Source organism: Hyposmocoma kahamanoa, unplaced genomic scaffold, assembly GCF_003589595.1.
Source record: "Hyposmocoma kahamanoa isolate Upper Pololo Valley unplaced genomic scaffold, ASM358959v1 101, whole genome shotgun sequence".
Classification (NCBI taxonomy): domain Eukaryota; kingdom Metazoa; phylum Arthropoda; class Insecta; order Lepidoptera; family Cosmopterigidae; genus Hyposmocoma; species Hyposmocoma kahamanoa.
The window spans coordinates 1,834,465-1,856,341 of NW_020653333.1; the positions used below are offsets into that span (position 1 = coordinate 1,834,465).

The window sequence follows — 21,877 nt, forward strand, 5'->3', positions numbered from 1 at the left end:
CATTGAAAGAACTGTTTTATTTACAGTCCCCAAAGCCCAAGATCGAGAGCCACCACACCTAGAATTGGATCACACATGCAGTTAGGACAACAAAGCAGTTAGCATTTTACTTCTAACATCTAACACAGTATAATTGGTAGGTTAGAATACGGACTAATAACTCAAGAAGACGCTAATCGCGACACAAGACAAAGCCACTCTAATTTTGTAGTAATATAAAAAAAATCTGCTAGATGGCGCTTATTGCACAGATTTTTACTTTGTTTACGATTAGCTCCCTCTACCCGTATTAGGAAACGTTCTTTATAAATTAATTTGTAACACACAATGCTATCTATTGACACGCTTATTTGTCGAAGTTCAGAAAATAATTTTGGTTCACGATCAATATTCGAATAACATTACAAGGCAAAAAATACTGACTTCTTATATATCATAAAGAGTGTAGCGCTGGTCAGCGGCCCCCTCCGCTGACCCGCGTAGACAATTGAAATGCAGACTTCGAAAGGGCAAGCGGCTAGAGACCAAACAGTGTGTCTCACTGACGTGAAAGCACAAGGTTCAGTGCTGAAGTTAAGGGCGTTCCTTCACCGCGAACATTCAAGGGCACTCAAAGGCACTCGCGGGCACTCCTGGCTCTCGCGGGCACTCAAAGGCATTCACAAGCTCTCGCAGGCACTCGCGGGCACTCGTGGGCTCTCGCAGGCACGCCTTGCTACCTCGCACATCTCTGGTGGAATCGCAGCCTAATCGAATCTTGGATGTTACATTACAGGCGAGTGCTTGCCGGTGAAGGAGGTAGTTGATAATGTAATGCTCAAAAACGAATGTTCGCATGCGAATGCTCGCCGGTGTGGGAGGTAGTTAGTAATGTAATGCTCATAAAAGAAACGTTCGCAGGCGAATGCTCGCCTGTGAGGGAGGTAGTTTGACTAATCTTCAATGTTACATTACAGAGAACTAAGTTTATTTGTGAGTGAATTACTAAGAATCGAGTTTTTAAGAATTGTTTAACTCGAGTTCCTCCTACAACGAGTCAACTCGAGTTACTCTTTTATGAACTCGAGCTAACTCGATTCAGTACCCTCCCCGCGCCGAGCGAGCCGAATACTTCATACATACAGCGCAATGCGCAGCAGCTTCTCGTTCGGTGACCTTCGGAGCATGCTCGAGTCGCGAGCGTTACTCCCACAATTAGTCAATTCGAGCTACTTTTTGTGAACACGAGCTAGCTTGGTGCGGTTCCCGCTGAGTTGAATACTTTATTCTTACAGCGCGTCGGCTATTCATTGTCACTCGTTCGGTTCGGCGACCTTTGGAGCACTCTCGAGTCGCGGTCGGCCGGCCGATCGTGCCCAACTCGGTGAATCGTCGGTTCGAATTCTACTCGCGACTCGCAGTTGCTGAAAAGACACCGAATCGAGTTAACTCCCATCGCTGACCGATATCTCTCAATAACTTGAGATTGAGAGCCTTTTAGTGCCATACGAATACTATGGCATTTTTTCATTCATTGACAATACAAAACATGAGTTGACCTGTACTATTAAAGGTAACACAACGATAGCGCGTTTCAGGGTACAACTAATGTCATCTAGCGGTGGTGTGATGGAACAAATGGCGTGTTAATGTTGTGGTTGTTACAAGTGGAATTAATTGATATCCACAGCCATTTACATAATATAAAATTCTTCCAGGCAATCGAACAGAGCCATCTAGACATAAGACGGGATTTAGACCTTTTTCAGAGTTACGATCTGTCGTATGGAGATTAGTTACCCTCTTTTGAGTTATTGGTACAAGAGAAGTGTCTGGTTGTTCTATGTAGTACCGTTGGACTATTTTTTATTCATGTATATACAGGTTGATAAAAAAACATTGACCATTTTAAAGGAGCGTACTGTTTAATGGAAATAAAAAATACATCTTAGGTTTTTTTTTCAAATACTTAACAAATAAATAAGATACGACGTCTCAAAGTTTTCCGAAAAATTGTGAACAATATTGCCACCCGATGATTAGCCGACGCCGTTGCTATGGCAACAAGAACGATGTGGGACAGTGGGCGAAGTCAACGCGCGAAAATTTATGTATTCGGCAGACAACAAAGTATTAAACTAACGCGCGATGCGTTAGCGCAGGTCTGTCATCGCGCAGCGTGACATGCTGACGTCTAGGCATTTAGACAACTCGGCGCCGATCGCTCAATGTTATTTATTATTTAGAGGTTAACCACGCGTTAAAAATTATTGGAATAATTAACACAAAAAAAGGGATTTTTTTGTTTTATTTCACAAATGTGTTCTATTACTGAATCTTATGCACAGGAAATAAAATGGACGGTGGTTTTTTTTCATCAACCTGTATAGTATAGAGTTTCGTAGATTGGAACCCATATAATCGGTTCATTTATTTATATACAACTTACGCTAACAGTAACTAAACATGTAAGCCATAGTCAATAAGAGTTGAGTCGATGTCCGCCCGAAAGCAAGTTACAGAACTTCCATCACAGACCTTCGGGCGGTGACCGTTTCCAACAGATGTCAGATAGTTCGATTCAGAGTTAGTGGAAACGTCATTATCTTTAATCCAATTTAGAGGTTCTATCTAGGCTAGAGCCTCGTAGAATGGTATCTGCCTTATAGCCCATGCACACTATTTTATACGAACCAACGACGCGCGTTTACGGCGCCATAGATGCTCAAAAAGCAGATTGTTGTGTTTGTATCGATTCTAACGCGCCTAAAACGCGATACAAAAGCGCGCTTCCGTTTTCGTATGCGTGCAGATGACGCGTGTTTACAGCGCCACTGAATTTGTGAACGTGTGCAAAGGTTTACTCTCTGCGGCTGCATCGCGGTTGAATCGTGTTTCCGCGCGTCATCTGCGCGTCATCGGCGCGTATAGAATACGCAGTGTGCGTATGGTCTTAGAGAGAACAGAGATAAATCGGGCCGTGGTATAAGAAAGGGATTTGAGCCAATAGAGGGGGGTTACTGAGATATGCCCCTAACAGGCTAAGGATATAATGTAGGTAAATTGCCTGTAGTCCACTTTCCGTTGATTGTTCTGTACTGCGAAATCCTGTTACGATATCAGTGCTATTCATAATATATTTTTTGTTACCATACAGACAACGTAAGAATATCCTTCGATGCCAATTATCATAATAATAATATAGCTGTTCTAATCAAACTTTCAAAAACTCCGAAAACATTGCAAGAACAACACGTTTGTCACAAAAACTTTTCGTTACATTTCGTCTAGATCACGGGTGTACTCTGACCCAAAATTTTAAACAAGGCCCCATCTTCAAGCTATGAGATACTGTATGGGCAAATCGATTTCTATCAAAATTTCTACCAAATCTTTAAAAGAAATTTCTACATAGCAATAAGACTGTAGTATGTTGTATTAACTTATGTTTTTTATACTTATGTATGTATGTTTTTTACAAGTTTGTGTTGCCACTGTAATTTTATGTGTAATGAAGAGTATTTCATGAATTCATTCATTCAAAATACAATCTTTTCAGCGCCACCAGCAGGAACAACGGTATCGCAGGAGTTCATGGAATCCCTGTTCGCCTTTGTGCCGGAATACCACGTGGATGCAATGCTAGAGCTTTGCAATACTTTGCGATTGTACATGCATCCCACAGTACCTGTGCAACAAATACCTGGTATATAGTGGAATTTACTTCCTTTCTATTTGGTTTATTAAGCAAAGTTTTTGCAACAAATCTCACACAATAAATAGCACTCTTGATGTAATAAGACCACATCTGTAAAATGACAACTTTACGAGAATTAAAGATTCTACGAGCGAAATTACTCGTTTGAACACTATCTCAGTTTGAATTCAATTTTTTTCCCGTACTAATACGGTTCATTTTACAAGGATACTGGCTTCACTTCCGAATTTATTTTTTTACAAACTAAATAAAGCCATTTGAAAAATGTATGCCGTATACTATACGTGTTCTGTTTAGTTCAGTTAATATAAAAAAAATCATTGGTATATTATGAAGTACCTATTGAATTTTTTCGAGATAAGTTTGTTTTTTCTATCGTTAAAATTTTTAGGATTCGTGTTTTCATACCGTATAGTAATCAGCCTCAATTTTACTTATATATTTTTTCCAAAATGATTGATTCAACACTTTCACTGTTATGTGGAAACAGCCAAAGCCTTAAAAACACTTAATTGATCTGGAAGATGATTTAAACAAATGGAGTCGTATCTAGCGCGCAATGTTCAACCTCGAATGTTCTGACTGTCCTATACTTTTTAAGTCATTTATTTTGGGGACCACTGTAACATCAAAAACTATTTACATAAGTTCCTACTATGAAATTTACAAAAAATAATTACAAATTCTTCCTTCAAATATTTTTCATAAATATCGAAAGCACGAATTTCGGAATTTCATAAGAACTACCCGTACATAATTTGTTCAATGTAATTCGTATTATTTTTATGCCTTTCATGTGATAATAGTATTTTATGCAATCGTTGCATAATGAGGGTAAAGTCGAAAAGCCACGTGGCCTAAGTAATAGGTACGAGATTGTAAGACCTAATTATCTAAAGAATACTTTCCCAGAGAATAAAGGGTCACTCTCCGCCTCTCCCTAGTTTTAGACACCAGTCCGCGCCCCTCATATTGACGATCACATTGACGGAACGGCAACATAGCTGTCAGCGAGCCGTTCGCTTTATACGATTTTGATATTCAAATTTCGAATTTTTAATATAATGCGATTTCATAACAGATTATTTAAAAAAAATATTTTATTAAAGAAAAAATGTTGTGTAGGTAATTAATGGTAGTGTTATTCACGTATTATATTAAGCTTTTAAGTTGTATAATTTACGGTTATTTTAGTATTTAATAAATAAAATCATTGGTCTACGTAATGATCATAATTATTTACATGTACACAACATTCATTTGCTCTTACAAAGTTACTGTGCACGTTAAACAAGAGACTACGTAGCTCAAGTAAGTGATGCATAACCCTACCACCTTGTAGACACCTTGCTGTACGTAGTAGTAGTAGTAGGTAAATAAGTTTCTACCGTTGTATGGAGCGTCCGGGGTATGATTTTTCTACAAGTAAATAAAATAGTGAAACACTACCAATATTTAATGTACATTTTGTTAACAATCCATGACAATAACTTCAAACGAACGCTACAAAACACAAACCAAAGAGATAAAAGTGGCCAAGTACCGCTTATATTATAACCATTTTTTTTATAAAAGGTTATGGTCCGGTTGCAAGATCTTTAGGCCAACGTAACCAATCAGGAAGCAGTAGAGCGTTTTAGTAGTGTCATGTTTGATATTTTAATTTTTTTATTATTTTATTTATTTGTTGAGCATTGGCTATAGAGCCATCAGCTTATACAATAAATAATTTATTGAAACTCAAAACGTAATAACAATTAAAGTAAAAATTTATTTGTGAAAAAACTGTTGCCACAAAAAACCGCCATTTTTCTGAAAATTATTAATTAGCAAAAACACGACGTTCTTTTTTTGAAACTAAAATGAAATTTTTCAGTTCATTGGCGAATGCCATAGACAATAGAATTTTAATTCAGAAGTAACTCTTATAAGTTTGTGTTCAGAACTAAAAAGGGCGTCTTTGTGGTATGGTATAGGAAATTATAAGATAGATTAAAGTTAAAATGCAGGAGTAGAAAAAAATCACTTAACATCTGACATGTGGCTTTATTATACCCAGAGTACGCGATGCAAATTTACGTATACATTGTTTTTTAAAATTAAACTTTTCGTTGTATCCGTTCTGTCATATTGTGTATGATAAATAGGAACGTCCGAAATTTAGAACAAAAAGTTACGTATCCATGAAAAAAAACACGTTTGTCATGCGTAATTGACGTAGACATGGATTTATGTACAGTCGATGCTTTAAAATACTTGGCCCTCTAGCCGAACTATTGGTTATAAGAGCCTTCTTACGTATTCAACAGATAAGTGTAAAGAAATTGCAGCTTTTTGGTTGAAATTTGTATGTATATAATGTATTTAAAAATAAAATTGGTTTAAAACCTTCCTTAGCACGTTATTGATGAATGATGCAATAAGAAAGTCGTATCAAAATGAACTGCCTGACTGGCAGAATGTTTACCATGCCACACAGAGGTCCCGGGACGGAAGAAATATTTGTATGGCCTACATTTATTTCTCTTATGAGTTTGGGTATAACCTGTGATTGTCTATGCGGGTGTTCACGGTACTCGCGACACAGGGTTTCCCTAGTGCGAGACTATGAGCGTACGCGCTATAATTATAATTTTACAGCTCAGAGGTTAAAGGTTAAATTTGTTTAACTTAACACCTTTCTTCACACTCGTCTAATAAGAACCAAATAGTTGGTTAGGGGGTTCAGGGATCTTAGAGCATCAACTGTACCTCAAAAATCTGAGGTCTACTCTCCTCCGTCCTATATCTGTCAAATAAGTAATACTGGACCGAATTAAAGGACAATATCAAGTATGAAGCTTCATTCGCATCGAGTATTACTTATTTGCAGCAATTGTTTCGGACGGATGTCGGAGAAGGACCTGATCCCAGACGGAGAAGGAGAGTACAGGGGTTACCTATCAGTAGTCCGGAATGATATTTTCCAGAAATAACGTTTGGTCGAAATTTCATAACCTCGAAAGTAATTTTGAAAGGAAAATGTTTTTTCTTTTAAACCTTTTTTTTGTTAATCCGGGGGAATCTGTTTACAGATACCCCGGCCCCGCAGGGGCAGATAAACCTAACTTAACTGTCTTTGCGATATTCATTCAACATATCCTGAAAGAACAACTGTTTTGTTATAATTCGGTTTTCGGTGTAATGAAAATTCGAACAAATGTTATTTCGGTTAAAAAAATTTTCGAATTTGTGATAGGTTACCGAGTACAGGGCCTGATCCTAGACGGAGAAGGAGAGTACAGGGTCTGATCCCAACGTTAAATCCTAACAGAATGGGAGGAGTTAGTTGTATCGTGTGCAGCATTTCTGTGCTCGGAATTCGCGGACCAGCGAATCGTTCTTGCCAGTACGCGGGAGTCCCTCGTACAAACACTGGCCTCCTTTGCCACGCAGCCTGCCACCATGAGGGCCATTGAACGTGTGCCTATGAAACAGTAAGATTCTATGTAATTCGCACTTACACTGGTTTCAAATAGATTGGGTTTTATTTTGACTCTCGTGTTATTTCAGTGTTCAAAATCATAATTAATATTGACTTTTATGAAAAGATATTATGTATTCTAGTTAGTATAGTGTTACGACGTTAATTTATGTATGAAGGAACTAAGAAGTTAAGTGCGTTATCCACAGGCAAATGTCAATGGTAGAAGAACTGGTACGACCTTATCAGAATCGTGCGTGGGCGCAATCCAATTGGGTACTTGTGCGGTTCTGGCACGGGTCTGGATTCGGATTCAGACACCGGCAGTGGCCCCATCTTGCTGCCAGGTAAGATTTATCAAATGTTTACTTTGTAGGTATAAGACAACTTTTGGCAGTAGAGCTCCTTATGAAAGAGTTCGTTAAGGAATGTACTGCCGCCTTACTTGTTTCTGCCGCCAAGCAGTAATGTGAGCATAACTGCGTTCCGGTTGTGAACGGTAGGGGTGCTGGTCCAATTACAGGCACATGGGACTCGTCTCAGTGTGACGGGCGGGCGCAATGGCAGTGCCCCTCCGATCTCTGCGTTTTAAAGCTCTAAGTGGCACTGCAACTGTTATGGACAGGCGTGTCGCTTACCAGCAGGCCCACCACTTAATCGTCTCGTGACTTGGTATTATAAAAAAATATATTTTTATTAAATATATTATATTTTTATTACCTTTCCAGTTATTTTTATTCCCTTTTTGTAAGGGTGCGTACGCTTTGCATGTGCGCTGCACGCTATACTTCGTTTCAATCAATCTTAAACAAAAAGTAAAACAAACAAGTCACTGACCAACCATAGATGGTCAGTGACTTGTGATGGCCATTTGTAATGCCAACTACAAATCGAATGAATCGATTTGTTTAATTGAATCGTACTAGGGGTTCTCCTTACATAACCTTTAAAAGCACATTGAACATTTTCGAAATCTTAATTTTAAGTACTCCTAGAAATCCTTACACTTACTTCTGTTTTTTCAATATTAAACAATAAACGTCGCAAGTATTTTTTGGGACAAATTTAATATCCTAATGGATCCCAACAAAAGTAATAAAACGAGCGGTGTCCAGACTTTTCGTGAATAAATGACAACATATCGAAGCTCATAAATATCGCGATTTATACCTTTCAGACAAATTTTCCCAGAGAAATATAACAATTTATTTCACCTTCAACGAACTTGAGATACTCAAGCTATTAGGCAAACATTTAACAAAATTTGTATTATTAGCGAAACGTGACATTGATTAATTTTATTACTTTGTTTCATTAAGGATTATGTTATATTGAAATAAAAAAATTAAAAAAGAACGGATATTTGAAACGGAGCGCAGGGCGTTGGCGGTTTGGAGTAATATGCTTGCCCGCAGGTTTGCTCGATGCTCCAACGAAGTTAAAATAACGCTTTTTAAAGCTTAGTCAATCTTTTTACTCGAGTAGTCTGTGGATTAGGTATACGAAATGAGCCTTTAACGCCCTGCGCGTGCAACATTTAGAATGCTGATGGGACTGCCAAGCTGGTGTAGTGCATCGGGTAAGTTTGCGATGGCTCACACGGACAGCTTCCAGGCCATGATGCGCAAAATGATTGTCTCACTGATGAGTCGAGGCTCAGTACTAACAGCATTCTAAATGCCATAGCGGGAAGGTATGATTGTCCTATCCTGAAACATTGGATAGTGCAAGTTAAGAGCGTAGCCCAGTTTGAAATATAATTAAGTTGCACTGATTATTACTAACCTTGACATAAGTTCTTTTACTAACATACTATGGATGTTTTATGGTCCGAAATAAAGAATTATTATTATTATTATTTAGCGGAACGCTGACCGCACCCGCCATTGCGAAAAAATTTTTGACGAGAAAGGTCGTGATTTTGTTTTATTTGGATTTATAGTGATTGGGTATTATACTTAATATAATTTATAACAGTCATTGGAGTCTCATTTCTATATAATATTGTGAAAAATATTCGCCTGCCAAGATTTGGTGAAATGTACGATCTAGTATAATACACTGTAAGACCTGCTACATTAACATTAAAATGTTAACTACATTTTTCAGCGAATAAATATCTTGTATTCTTCTAAGTCTACTATGACGATCTGTAATAATAAGTACCTAATATCATCCGGTTTCGGCAGCTGCTTTTCTGATTCAAATTCGAATTACTTTGCGTACCGTTCTCGAAATTATAATAATAAGTTCTCAATTTGGAAGTTGAAAATTTTTTTTTTTTTCACCTCACTTGCTCGGAAAGGCTTTCTTTCTCATTAGATATCTGTGCGCAAAAGCGTTCTTTCCGCGCTAGCATGGAAAAGATTTTCGGAATTCGAACTTGACGATAGACTGTGGTGCACCTAACTTTTTCTTTCGATGAAAAAGAAATCATAATGACACGTTCAACTACGCGATTTGTCGTACATTATTTATGTAATATAAATCCGTTGGCATATCTTATTCTTATTATTGTTGACATTAAATTGACATTGAAAAGTTGTGTATTTCGCGCAGCAGCAAAGTTGTTTTGCGTCTTGTGCCTTAAAACCCTCGACGCTTAGGATACTACATTCAATCTTAGACTCCTTCGCTTGCTCTGGTTTCAATACAAGCACTCACGTCAAACAACAACTTTGATGCCTTGCATAAGAAATTACTATTTATGTAGCAGCCTTAACAATAAGATGACAATGACGTAATTACCACCCTTGGTGTTACAAGGCCGCATCTACAAAACGGCAACTGTTCAGGAGAAGGGCTTAAAGTTTGTACGAACGAAATCATTCGATAACTTTTTTAATTTAAATAAAAGAGTTATAAAATTTCTGAAATACATAATTTGTTTCACGTAATTCGTATTACTTTTATGACTTTCATCTGATAAAAACACTTGTGACGTATGATGAGATGTGGCTTTATTTAATTTTTTTATAATGTCAAGTGACTGGACGGACAGTCGTGCGCCTGATGTTAAACAACACGCCTATCCATAACAGTTGCAATGGCACTCAGAGCTTGAAATCTCAAAGATTTTAGGGCCACTGCCACTGCGCCCGTCCCCTGAGATGTAAGTTGACAAGTCCCATGTGCCTGTAATTTCACCAGCACCCTTACCCTTTTAAACCGGAACGCTGTTATACTCACATTACTGCTTGGCGGCAGAAATAGGTAAGATGGCAGTACTTCCCTGGACGAACTCTTTCACAAGGAGCTTTTCTGCTACTAGGCTTTATTACTCCACGGGACAATATTACATTACTTACAAAATCAGATATTGTTAATGCCATGTATGGTTGAGAAATAATATGCAAAATAATCATAATTTTATTTTGTAGAATAGACTTAGGCCTGGCGCCCATTGGCGGGACTAAACAGCAAGCGAGCATTGGGCATGCCTATCCTTAGTCACGCCGCTGTATCCTTAGATATGACATGGCATCCTTAGGCACGCCGAAGCTTACCGCCTACTATCAAAACTCCGCCACACGCTCGAGGTTAAGCGATAAGTGCCTACCGATGAGTGTATCGCCGGCAGTGCAAGCGCTCAGAGGGTGTTGCATGCTCGTATATATGCATGCACGGTCGTACGGCACGTTTTGTAACAAAAGTCGTCGCAATCAGTGGATGGGTGTAGAAGAAGAATATCAGTATTCCGAAATGACATTTTCCAGAAATAACGTTTGCTCGAATTTTCATAACCTCGAAAGTAGTTTTGAGAGGAAAATGTTTTTTCTTTTAAACCTAACTTAACCTGGGGGTGATTCACGTAATCAAACCGTTACGATATCATAGCGATTTAGACCTTGAACTGTTTTTTCGTATTCACGTGTGACAGTAGAGGTCAACGAATCGTTGGATCCAAATATCGCTAAAGCGTATTCTGGTATATGAATCGAACTTAAATCGACTCTAAACGACAAGTCATACGTATTCTGCTAAAATTTTGACAGTTCTTTCAATAGACTTTCGACGGCTAATTGTCAAATTTCACAGTCCAGTCGTTACGTTTCGATACTACTCATATCAACGTTCGTTCAAGTGATACGTGAATACCCATTTTGGACAGGACTTCGATCTAACGACTATGTAACTTCAACGATATTTTGATAGGTTGAACTTACGTGAATCGCAGTACTAACCTTTTGTACAACTTCCGTCATTCTTCGTCGCAATTCGGCAACGTTTGATGTCGGTTTTGCATAAACTGTTTTCTTTCAAACAACTCCAGTAAAAAAGTCAAACACGTTTAAATCTGGAGAACGGGGTGTCAGATCTACGGGAAAACGTGCCTTAGCATATTGCGGGAAATGTGGTATCAACATGATAGGTGTCCTGCTCATTATGCCCGTCCAGTAGAATAACTCATTGAAGAGCACGCAGGTCGATGGATTGGGCGCCTTGCTACAATTTTGTGGCCACCCCGTTCTCCGGATTTGAACCCGCTAGACTTTTTGCTGGGGTTGTCTGAAAGAAAAAGTTTTTGCAAAACCGATATCAAACGTTGCCGAATTACGACGAAGAATGACGGAAGCTGTACAACAGATAAATTTACGACGATACGCACGATTGGTGAAAAGGGCAAGGCGTTGCCGTGCATATATTGATACCGGTGAAAAACAGTTTGAGCACTTTCTGTAGTCTGTAATAAAATTATAATAATTTATTCATTACGTTTATATAAATTTCTATATCTGTCGAGAAATGTGGAATTTTGAGACTGTTTGCCTCACTCAATCATACTTACCATTTTTACCAGTCAGTCTAACTCCGACTACATGGCTATGAAACCTTTTTTTTTTACGTCAGGAAATCATCATGGATACCCTCCGCCCGGGGGAGGCGAAGGATTATGTCGGACTCCTACCGACTAAAACCTGACGGTGTTCCATCTTCTCACCATGTGCCGAAGGCACGGGGACGCTTACGCATTCTTCCGCGACTCCGGCGGTGATTGATCCGGCTGGGCGCCGAACCCCATCTCGCTTTTCGGGGAGAGTTCTTGTCTCCCCGTCATCAATCTTGAGTGGCAGACGCGGAACACATACGCCGCCATCTCGGGTCCACCAGTAACGTGTGACGGACTCCCCTAAGTCTGTGCTCATGGACCCATGTCACGGGAGCTTTCGCCTCCCGTTACCCGCCCATGTCGGCAGCTGGAGAGCCATTGCTCTCCTTCTGCGACCCACTCTCCGACGGCGGATCGGGTCAGGGGCTGAATCTTCCCTTTCCCTTTCCACCGCCTCTTTCTTCACCATAACCTCCTCGCAGAATGCTTGGACTGCGTCTCACGACCTTTTGCTCTCAACCATTGAGTGAACTATGGTTGGGAGAGAAACTCCCCACGGCGGCGACAAGTTCACCGCGCTGCTTAACCCATGCAGGACACTCCTCCAGCGTGTGCTGGGCCATGGATATGAAACTTTTTTTTTTAAAGAGGCCAATTTATAAAGATTACCTTATCTAAGTGAAAATGGCTTTCAGTGTATCCATGAAACCTAAATTAACCTTAGATACACTGAAAGCCATTTTCACTTAGAAAAGGTAATCTTTATAAATTGGCCTCTTTTTAAAAACACCAAGATTATTTTTTCCAAGAAGCATGACGTAGAAGTTTTTATACCATTTTAGAATCTTGATTAGTTGCTCCAGCTTTTGTAAGAAGGTACATTTTTTTACAGAATGGGGTGCCAAAGTTACCTCGAAAAAAAATCTGCTAAAAATTTGAAGAAAAAAATTAAATACATTATTTTTTTGTGCTGAAACTTAGCAATTCGGGCTTTCTATGGCGTTGTGTTCATTAGCTGGTGCAATTTGGGTTTTGGAGTCATTTGCCTGTCATGTATAAAAAAAAACTATAACAGCAAAATTAGCAAATTTGTAGGTATTAAAAATGGTGTACAGGTCGTATATTTACAACATTTTTCATTAAAATACTCATATCACAATAAAAAAATTACTCTGATTTTTTAAATATGTTTTTCTGGGTTGTTACAAACTAGGCAACATCCTGTTCCCAGGTTGTCGTTGAGTTTTGGGACTCCCTGTATAAAATTGTTATGTCAAAGTCTCAGACAAGTCTTACATTTACATTACAATCCTTGTACAACCTTAGCGCATTCGGTTTCGAATGCAGAAGGCGGGCAACGTTATTTTCATCTCTCTAAGCGCGTGCTTAAGTTCCTTTTTCCTCGTAGTAAGCGCCAAAGCGGTGTCATGAACGAGATTTAGTAGACTATTATAACTTAGATATAATCGATGTTATATGAGAGTGATGCAACGGTTACGTAATAAGTATTAAGTAATCTACTACTTACTACCAGCCGCACTCGGCGTCCTGAAGTTTACCGAGTATCCCGTAGGCTGCCGAGGAATTCCGGAGGCTGCCGGCTCACAAGCTTTGGTTTTGTAGCTACGACCATTATCATTGAAATTTCAACTATACAGTCATACTATTAAGGTATATTATTATTCGTCACATAAAAATCCCGTCTCTGAGCGCCGGGCCTTAGTTACAGCTGCCTAAAACAATAATGTTCGTTTTACAGGTATGGCGACAGAGAACCTACGGTTAACAATTTGGGGGCTAAAGTCGATGCTGGTTTGATGAGCCAATGCTTCGGTTAGTTATATACCTACATATTATCGTACACCGGTTTCAATTCAAAAAGACGTAGCAAGTAAAAAGATACGGTTGTATTTTCGAATAAATACCCTAATAACCAGCCGTTCGAATAGACAGCAGCTTAATTTAAATTTATGAGTATTACTTTGCAACAATTTCTCCAATTTTAAGACGCGATAATTCTCCAGAAACCGAGCGACTTGTTTAAAAAAAATTACTTTCTGCACGCCCAGTCGTTTTTAAGTCTTTTTGACCTGTATACAAATCCTTTGAGCCAGGTCTTCATTTAGTTTTCGGGATCCTCGATAAATATTTTCTGTTTGTGTTATTAATGTACTACTTGTGGAATGGTAAAAAGATTTTTGGGTTTTTTAAATAATCTTTTAAGCAGCGGGACTCATTATTCATATTTTCACTTTCACTTTAATTACATAGTTTCACTTGCTAATACGAGACGTTGAATTTTGAACACAGCTTAGAAGGTATTTGTTTTTGTATGCTTCCATAACATTTGCCTTTTATATCTTGATTCCTCTTCCAGAAACTTTTCCATAATGTTGTGATAACTGAAAATTTTAAATCTTTTAACGTCCTTTCACTTCCAATTTCCGCCATTTTTTTTTCGTTTTTAAAAACTATTCACTGTCAAAGGCATTTTAAGTGTAACTAGTTGTATTTGGAGTGGTGTGTGATAAATCCGTTCCGTGTGTTTGATATATCCGCTGCATAGTGTTTGTACTTACTTTATTATCAGGACCCTGTCCATCAGAAGTAATACAAACGCGTATCAAAGAGTACTTACTGGCACATCCAAAGGAAGCTGCCGCGTTCCTCAACTCCCTGTTGAGTCAGTTGAACTGGGCCTTCTCGGAGTTTATCACCATGATGCAGGAGGTAAACCATTTGCTTACTGCGGGACTACATTACTAACATCATAAACAACAACGTTTGTTCTATGACTATTTACAAAACACAATATATTTACCAACAATAATCTTTCGAGTTTTCGTTGTACTATCTAATCTATTTTAAATTTAAATCTGTACTTGGTAGTAAGATTGTCAGTTCAAACACTACGTGGTTCAAATCTGAAAGCGTGCTCCCCGACGTCCCATAGTTATCGTCGTTTAGAGGATCTATTCAAATATTTTGTTTTTGTACCAAAGTAAAATCTGAATTACTAAAAGTCAAAACAAAAAGTCGGAACAAAAGTGGTTGTTTATGTTGTTAGTAATGATACTCCTACGAGGTTACTAGTATTTTACAAATAAACCTGTGTAATACAGGGGTTCGTTATAGGTGCATCCATAATTTGCGGTATGAGAGCGTCGATTACAATAACCCCTTTCTGTCCAGACCAGATTTTTTTCTCTTTTATTTCATGCTCATGCATCGTATGGCAACGACAATAGATTTAAATTGTAGAGACAGCTGTAGTTTAGTGTCCTAGTTACCAGTAGTCCAAAATGACATTTTCCAGAAATAACGTTTGGTCGAATTTTCATAAACTCGAAAGTAACTTTGAGAGGAAAATGTTTTTTGTTTTAAACCTAACTTAACCTAATCTAACCGATCCTAATCGTGTCTTTGCGATAAACATTCAACATATCTTGAAAGAACAGTTTCGTTATAATTCGGTTTTCGGTATAATGAAAATTCGAACAAGCGTTATTTCGGACAAAAAATTTTCGAGTTTGTGATAGGTTACCGTCCTGGTTACTTATCTCTGAAACAATAATAGCACTACTTGTACACAGTACAATAACAGTTCAAACTCTCCAAGACGCTGTAGACCCTGTAGTCACCTTTTTTTCGTGGGGAAATCCTCCTAGCAGTCTAAACCTAACCCAACATTACAAATGTATAGATGGACAGAGTAAACGTAGATTCGCACCTGGAATCGCGTCAAATTAAGCTATGCGCGACCTGCTTCGACCTGTACCACGGCCTGGCGCGGGCACTCGAAATGATCATGCACCTGGTCCCCACGCTGCTCACAAAAAGCGATAATTGTGATGGGCAGAACGAGCTGCTTCTGGGTAGAACTTGTCAGGTAAATATTTGACATTACTAGTACTTTGGTTCTCTTTGGAATAGTATCTCCTGGATAAGTACCACTACCACACCTATGTCCACCGTAAAGCAGCAGAGCTGTGTTCCAAAGCGAAGTGTTTTCTTCTTCTTCTTATCGTATCGATAATATCCACAATAATGCTTGCCGTGGTGAAAGAATTTACCAATCGACGGAAGGTATTCGCCGATTGTTGCTCAGGGCTGCCCAAGGTGTGCCTGACGTACAGGAAAGGAATAAAGGAACGAGAACCAAGTGAACCAACACAATCACGTGCTCAAAATTCTTAAGATCTTACATCTCAGGTTCGGTAACACAATTGCTATGTTGTAATCATCACTACTTTATGACCAATGTCTGGAGTCGGTGATTACTACATCAGGTGCACCGTCTGACTAATTTCCGGTTTGTACACCAAAAAACTACTCGACTCCTCTCTTGGGCTCAGCATTAGACGCAAACCTTTAGAATAGATAAATTCTATCAATATCTTGTCAACTGTCGAAATCTTGCCAATTCCAACTATGAATATTTTCATCAGATCCTCATGGCAGTAATCTCCCGCGTGTGCGTGCGTAACGGTGGTGGTGCGGGCTTTGCTCGCCTCGTTGCACGAGGCCTGCCCGACACCGACCGCGTGCACTACTACGTTGCGCTTTCCCCTGTCGCCGGGTGTCTGATTAGGTTATTGGAACCGAAATTGCCTTCTGACGTACGTCTCAAAATTTTCGAAAATTCATCCAACTGGACATAGATTACGATATATTGAATAATGATGAGATACATAGGTCAGCAGTGGTAGGTCACTAGAGGTCATGTCCATGTCAATAAGGGGAGTCACAAGCCCAATATTGGGCCAGACGATGTTCGTATACAACACTGAAAAAAGACGGATCAAGATTAAACAAATTAAAAAACGATCGATATACCAGAGCTGGCTGAAAATCATTTTCCTTATATGTTATAGCATCTAGAGAAGGTAACAAAGGCGCTGGTGACCGAGCCGCTGTTCAGAGCGGACGGGCTGGAATTCATGTTGGGAAAATCGAAAGACTCCAAGCATTTCTCGTTCTATCAATGTGAGTATGCCCATTCATTGACTCATTACTTATTTTGCTTGTGCAAGCAGCACTTGGAAGATTACTTCCCCGAGTTTCGGTACTCTATTGGTAGAACAGATCCAGAAAGTATTATATCTTGCGCAGTAATATTTACAAAGATCATGGCCCACCAAAGTATAATATATGTATGTCGCTTTGTTATGGTTACTGGAAATTATGGAATAAAAACAAGTATTTTTCGTAAATATAAAAAAAATATGTTAGTGCAAAATAATTGTGTGTTTTGTACTAATAGCCGATCATTTTTGTTGGTGAAATTACAGGCACATGGGACTTTTCAACTTATATCTCAGGGAGATGGGCGCAGTGGCAGTGCACCTCAGTGCATCTTTGCTATTTAAAGCTTTAAGTGGCACTGCAACTGTTATGGACAGGTGTGAAACTGACCGCGCAGGGTTCGTACACGAGTGCGACGATATTTATTTTGACAGAGAGTCTGACATCAACCTTATTGGGTTTTCACACAATTAAATATGTGTTAAACATCAAAACTTTATTGCCCAGGTACATGTTAATCCCGTACATTTTCAATATTCTTTTACATAAAATAAAAAGTTATTAATAACTACATCATTTAAAACTAATGTGGTTTTTGTACGTAAACATCCGGTAACCGGGTCAGAATACGGGCCGTGATCTTTTTATCACTTGCGTAATTGTGAAAAACATTACCGCTATATTCAGAATGTGTCTTCGTTGCATGTCGGAGAAGATCTGTAAAAACTTTTCAGAGTTATTTGAACTTAAGGCCTAAGTCACCATGGAACTTATCAACTTATGTCTCAGATCTTAACGGTTTGAAACTCTGAGCGCTACTGCAACTGTTATGGACATGCAACTTACAACCAGTTGTTCGTCCCGACGATTTTCAACGACTTGTTCGTCCCGTCACTTGTCATTATAAAAAAAGTCTTCTAAAATCAAGTTAAATATCTCTATTTCGTACGTAATCAATTCAAACACTTGAAATCGTCACATCAATTAAAATCCACTATCCATTCGTAGGTCAAACTAACCTGAGAATTATTTTAACCCACTTTCAAAAAAGAAACCGGTTCTCAATTCGTCTGCTTCTTTGTGTGTATGTTTTTTGTGTGTAACCGATTTCAATTATTCTTTTTTTTTGTGGAAAGGGGGTACCTCAGTAGTGATTCCATTTGATGGCGGTTCTTTTCATAAAATATATTTATATCATCAAAATCATTTAGTAACTGGAAGTACACCATGCGGTCATATTATTTTTTTAATCATTGATTTTATAATGAGTTTAAACTTGCTTTCTCGTAAATTTGGAACATTTTCTGTGACTTTATTACAAGAACGTATACAGTGCCCCACAGATGGCGAACTAACTTTTCTTCTTTGATATCTAATGCCAAGCGGCGGGACGTTTGCAAATAGCAACAGAATCGTATACATTAATAACCTTTGACCCTAAACAGTCCCAGATGACATAACAGCAGAAGAACTTCGAGCATTAGAAACAGTAGTGGATCGTCTGCGAGTGGCCAAGGACGCATTGGTGAAGTCGAGGTCGCCGGGTGGATCGAGCGGAGCCCAGTCAGACCTACTGTGTACTATCTGCTATGCAAGGCCGGCTGATACTGCGTTTGTGCCATGTGGACATCATTCTTGCAGGTGCTTTAATAAGTTGCTAATAAATAAACAAAATAAGAGAAATGCAAAATCAGTTACAGCTACAAAGACTTCTTAATCAGACACTCTTGACAAAGTGCTCACGATCATGTATCACGTCAAATTCTCTCAGGCATGGAATACTTTGTGACCTTTTTGATGATCAGCTCGGTGAAGTTCGGTTTTGGTCTTAAAACCATAATAATGAAAAGAGTAGCCAATAGAGGTTTTAAATTTGTGGTTGGATGTAGGGTACATATTACTCATTTGGCGCCGCCCTAGTTAAGCAGCTATCAGTTGCGAGGCGTTCATACAACTCAATTCCCACCAGCTTGCCTAAAATTTTCCGCATACCTTTTACCAGTGGCGGTCAGCGCTAGGTAAGCCGGCGGATCGGCGAGTTCTATTTCATTCATGAAAACTACGCGCTCCTATCAAAATATTTACACACACATTCGCCAAAATCCGCTTTATAAAATCTAAAGAAATGGCGGCCGAGAAGCCGAAATAATTCGAGTTATTGTCGAATAGCATTCACTTAAATTTGCCAGATGAGAGAGAGAAAGAGAGAGATCTTAAAATATTGCAACAAAATTATTATTAAATATTAAAATTATTGGCAAATTAATACAAAATATGGTAAATTTCTGTTTTGAAAATCTTAACCATAAATAGTGTGTATTTTTATCGTATATTTAATTGGGTGTTTCTTTTTAATAAGACTACGTAAAGAATGTATGTAAAAGGCCATTGTAATTCATAGGCAATTAAAATAACAACACTTAGCATTCATGACTTTATTTACAAACTTTCATACCGCGACGGGCAGCTTAAAATGTAAAATTACTTTAAAAGCTATGGTTAGTTTATGTTTAGAATAACTTAACCTGTGAAATGAACTAGTATCTTGTGCTTCTAGTATAGTATGTGCTTAATAAGTGTAGTGTTTGTGTGTGTGAAAAGAAATTTTTGTTAAAGTGTTTTTTGTTTTTTCAAAAAGCTAAAGCTTCGGCTTAACCAAGGAAAATTTTCACGCCTGGCTGCTGGCAGCTATCGACCCAATAGCGAATAACTCCAGCATAAAAGCAATCTAATAGTGTTAACTGTAATAAGTCCTTCACTTTAACAGTAAATTAAACCGTGTGCACTAAATGTGCGTATGTATTGACACCTTATCGACACCAATCTGCTTGGGTTGATGAGAAAAAATATGTCCATGGAATAAGTGCAAAGTAGACGTTGTCGACGACTACGCGTCTTTTTAACGCTTAACTTTTGACGTTTAATGCTTGGACGTAGTAACAGTAGAGCTCCTTGTGAAAGAGTTCGTCCAGGGAAATATCTGCCGCCAAGCAGTAATGTGAGCTTGGCTGCGTTCCGGCTTTGACGGGTAGGGGTGCTGGTGAAATTACAGGCACATGAGACTTGTCAACTTGTGTCTCGGGTGACGGGCGCAGCGGCAGTGCTTCTTCAGGTCTTTGCAATTTTAATAAAGCTCTCTGACTGGCACTGCAACCGCTTTGAACAGACGTATCGCTTAACACCAGTCACGAATTGTTTGTCTCATCACTCGGTATTACAAAAAACCAAAGCTGTTTCTTCGTAGATAAGTGTGAGAACTCCCTTAAACATTTCAATGGCATTATATCTTTCAAATATTCTCCAAATCCTATATATGCATTTTGCCTGAAAATGATCACAAATTTTTTGTGTGTAAGTAAGGTGCCTATTTTTATCCTTAAGTAGACCATTTTGCTAATTTCTTCTTTTCAATGAGAATCTTATTGCCGTTTTCAGAGCCTGCATAATGCAACATCTATTGAATAGCAAGCAATGCTTCTTCTGCAAGGCAGACATTGACTCGACGCGTGAAATAAACCCAGCTGCTAACAACTGATTCGAATAACATTGAAAACAATGCTTTATTTGTTATTTTTTTATTGATTGTAAGAAATGAATGGTGACACGTTATATTTAAACATTCAGAACGTTTGTTTTGAAAATACAGTTACAACTATTGATAATACGTACTTACACAAACTTAAGGGCTTCTTCGCGCTTAGACAGTGGACCAATGGCGGATATTATGGAGTATTTTCGTAAAGCTGCTTTCGGAAACATCTTTATAAAATAACCAAATGCTATAATAACCAAGCTAGTCTAGTCGGCAAAAGTGGCGCGTCTGTGGCGCGACAGTCTAATTTAAAGGTCCCCCTAGAACGCAGCAGACGTCTTTTTCGTGATATGAGATTGTCGATTTGCACGCAAAAAGAACTTCTTTGTAAGATGTTGAAATGTTGTTGCGAGTTATAGAGCCATCGGTCGATTAATTACCGGCAACGTTCACAAAAAATCCTTCATAAAATATAATATTTTCCATTAAACGACTATTTGCGTGCGACCGCAGCCTTAGCGCTAGTTTTTATACGGACTCTGTCGCCCGCGACTGTATTCTACATTCCTACAAACGTTCATTTTCAAAATGGATGTCGAAAAAATTGTATGCTGATTATAAAAAAAAACTAAAACATATTTTGGATACATCCTTTGTTAAGAGAACGTACTACAAAGGTGCATTTAATTCGTTCTATAATGAGTTACGGGAACACTACACAATTTTTTTCAATTACACTCAAATTTCGGTAATTTCCTTTACCGGTCTTAGATGAACTAAAACTATTGGTCACATTGAGGTAAGTTCAATACACACGCGGCTAGTCGAACAGTGGAGAGTACAAATCTCGGAGATACTCGAGTCGCGTGTTCATTTGCAGTCGCGGGACTTACGACGACTTACGACGACAAATCGCGCGGACAGCTCGCTGCGACTAACTGCTTAGTGGAAAATTAATTTAATACTCGAGTCGCGTGTTCTTTTGCAGTCGCGACGACTTGCGACGGCGAATCGCGGGGCCAGCTCGACGCGACTAGCCGCTTAGTGGAAAATTAATCTAATGAAAGCATTCAATATATTAATTGAAATCGCAACAAGCACGGTTGTCACATATTGCTGTGAAAACTAACATTCCTTGTTGCTTATTGGCGTAAATTGAAAAACTTTTGATCGATCACAGTGGTTTTATAAACGAAGGGTTGGTCTATGGGAGCCATCACGCTGTTGGACCGAATTATAAACGCTGTCGTACAATTTTACTTGGGTTGTTCGATTTGATAAATAGGTATTTATATAAAATTGTAATTTTGTAATGTATTTTATGCAATT

General features: G+C 38.6%; 1 protein-coding gene across 1 annotated transcript in view; it reads left to right on the forward strand.

Moving 5' to 3' along the window:
* The window catches only part of LOC113230331 (E3 ubiquitin-protein ligase RNF123-like), a 65,105-nt gene extending 43,686 nt beyond the window's left edge, over positions 1-21,419 (forward strand). Inside the window, exons 19-29 of the mRNA XM_026464220.1 lie at positions 27-97; positions 3,539-3,685; positions 7,011-7,173; positions 7,370-7,507; positions 13,751-13,824; positions 14,582-14,721; positions 15,695-15,880; positions 16,440-16,610; positions 16,866-16,977; positions 18,462-18,657; positions 20,452-21,419. Of these exons, the coding sequence (XP_026320005.1) occupies positions 27-97; positions 3,539-3,685; positions 7,011-7,173; positions 7,370-7,507; positions 13,751-13,824; positions 14,582-14,721; positions 15,695-15,880; positions 16,440-16,610; positions 16,866-16,977; positions 18,462-18,657; positions 20,452-20,551 (1,498 nt within the window). The 3' untranslated portion in view covers positions 20,552-21,419. The remainder of the gene's footprint in view (positions 1-26; positions 98-3,538; positions 3,686-7,010; positions 7,174-7,369; positions 7,508-13,750; positions 13,825-14,581; positions 14,722-15,694; positions 15,881-16,439; positions 16,611-16,865; positions 16,978-18,461; positions 18,658-20,451) is intronic.
* Positions 21,420-21,877: the final 458 nt, after the last annotated feature.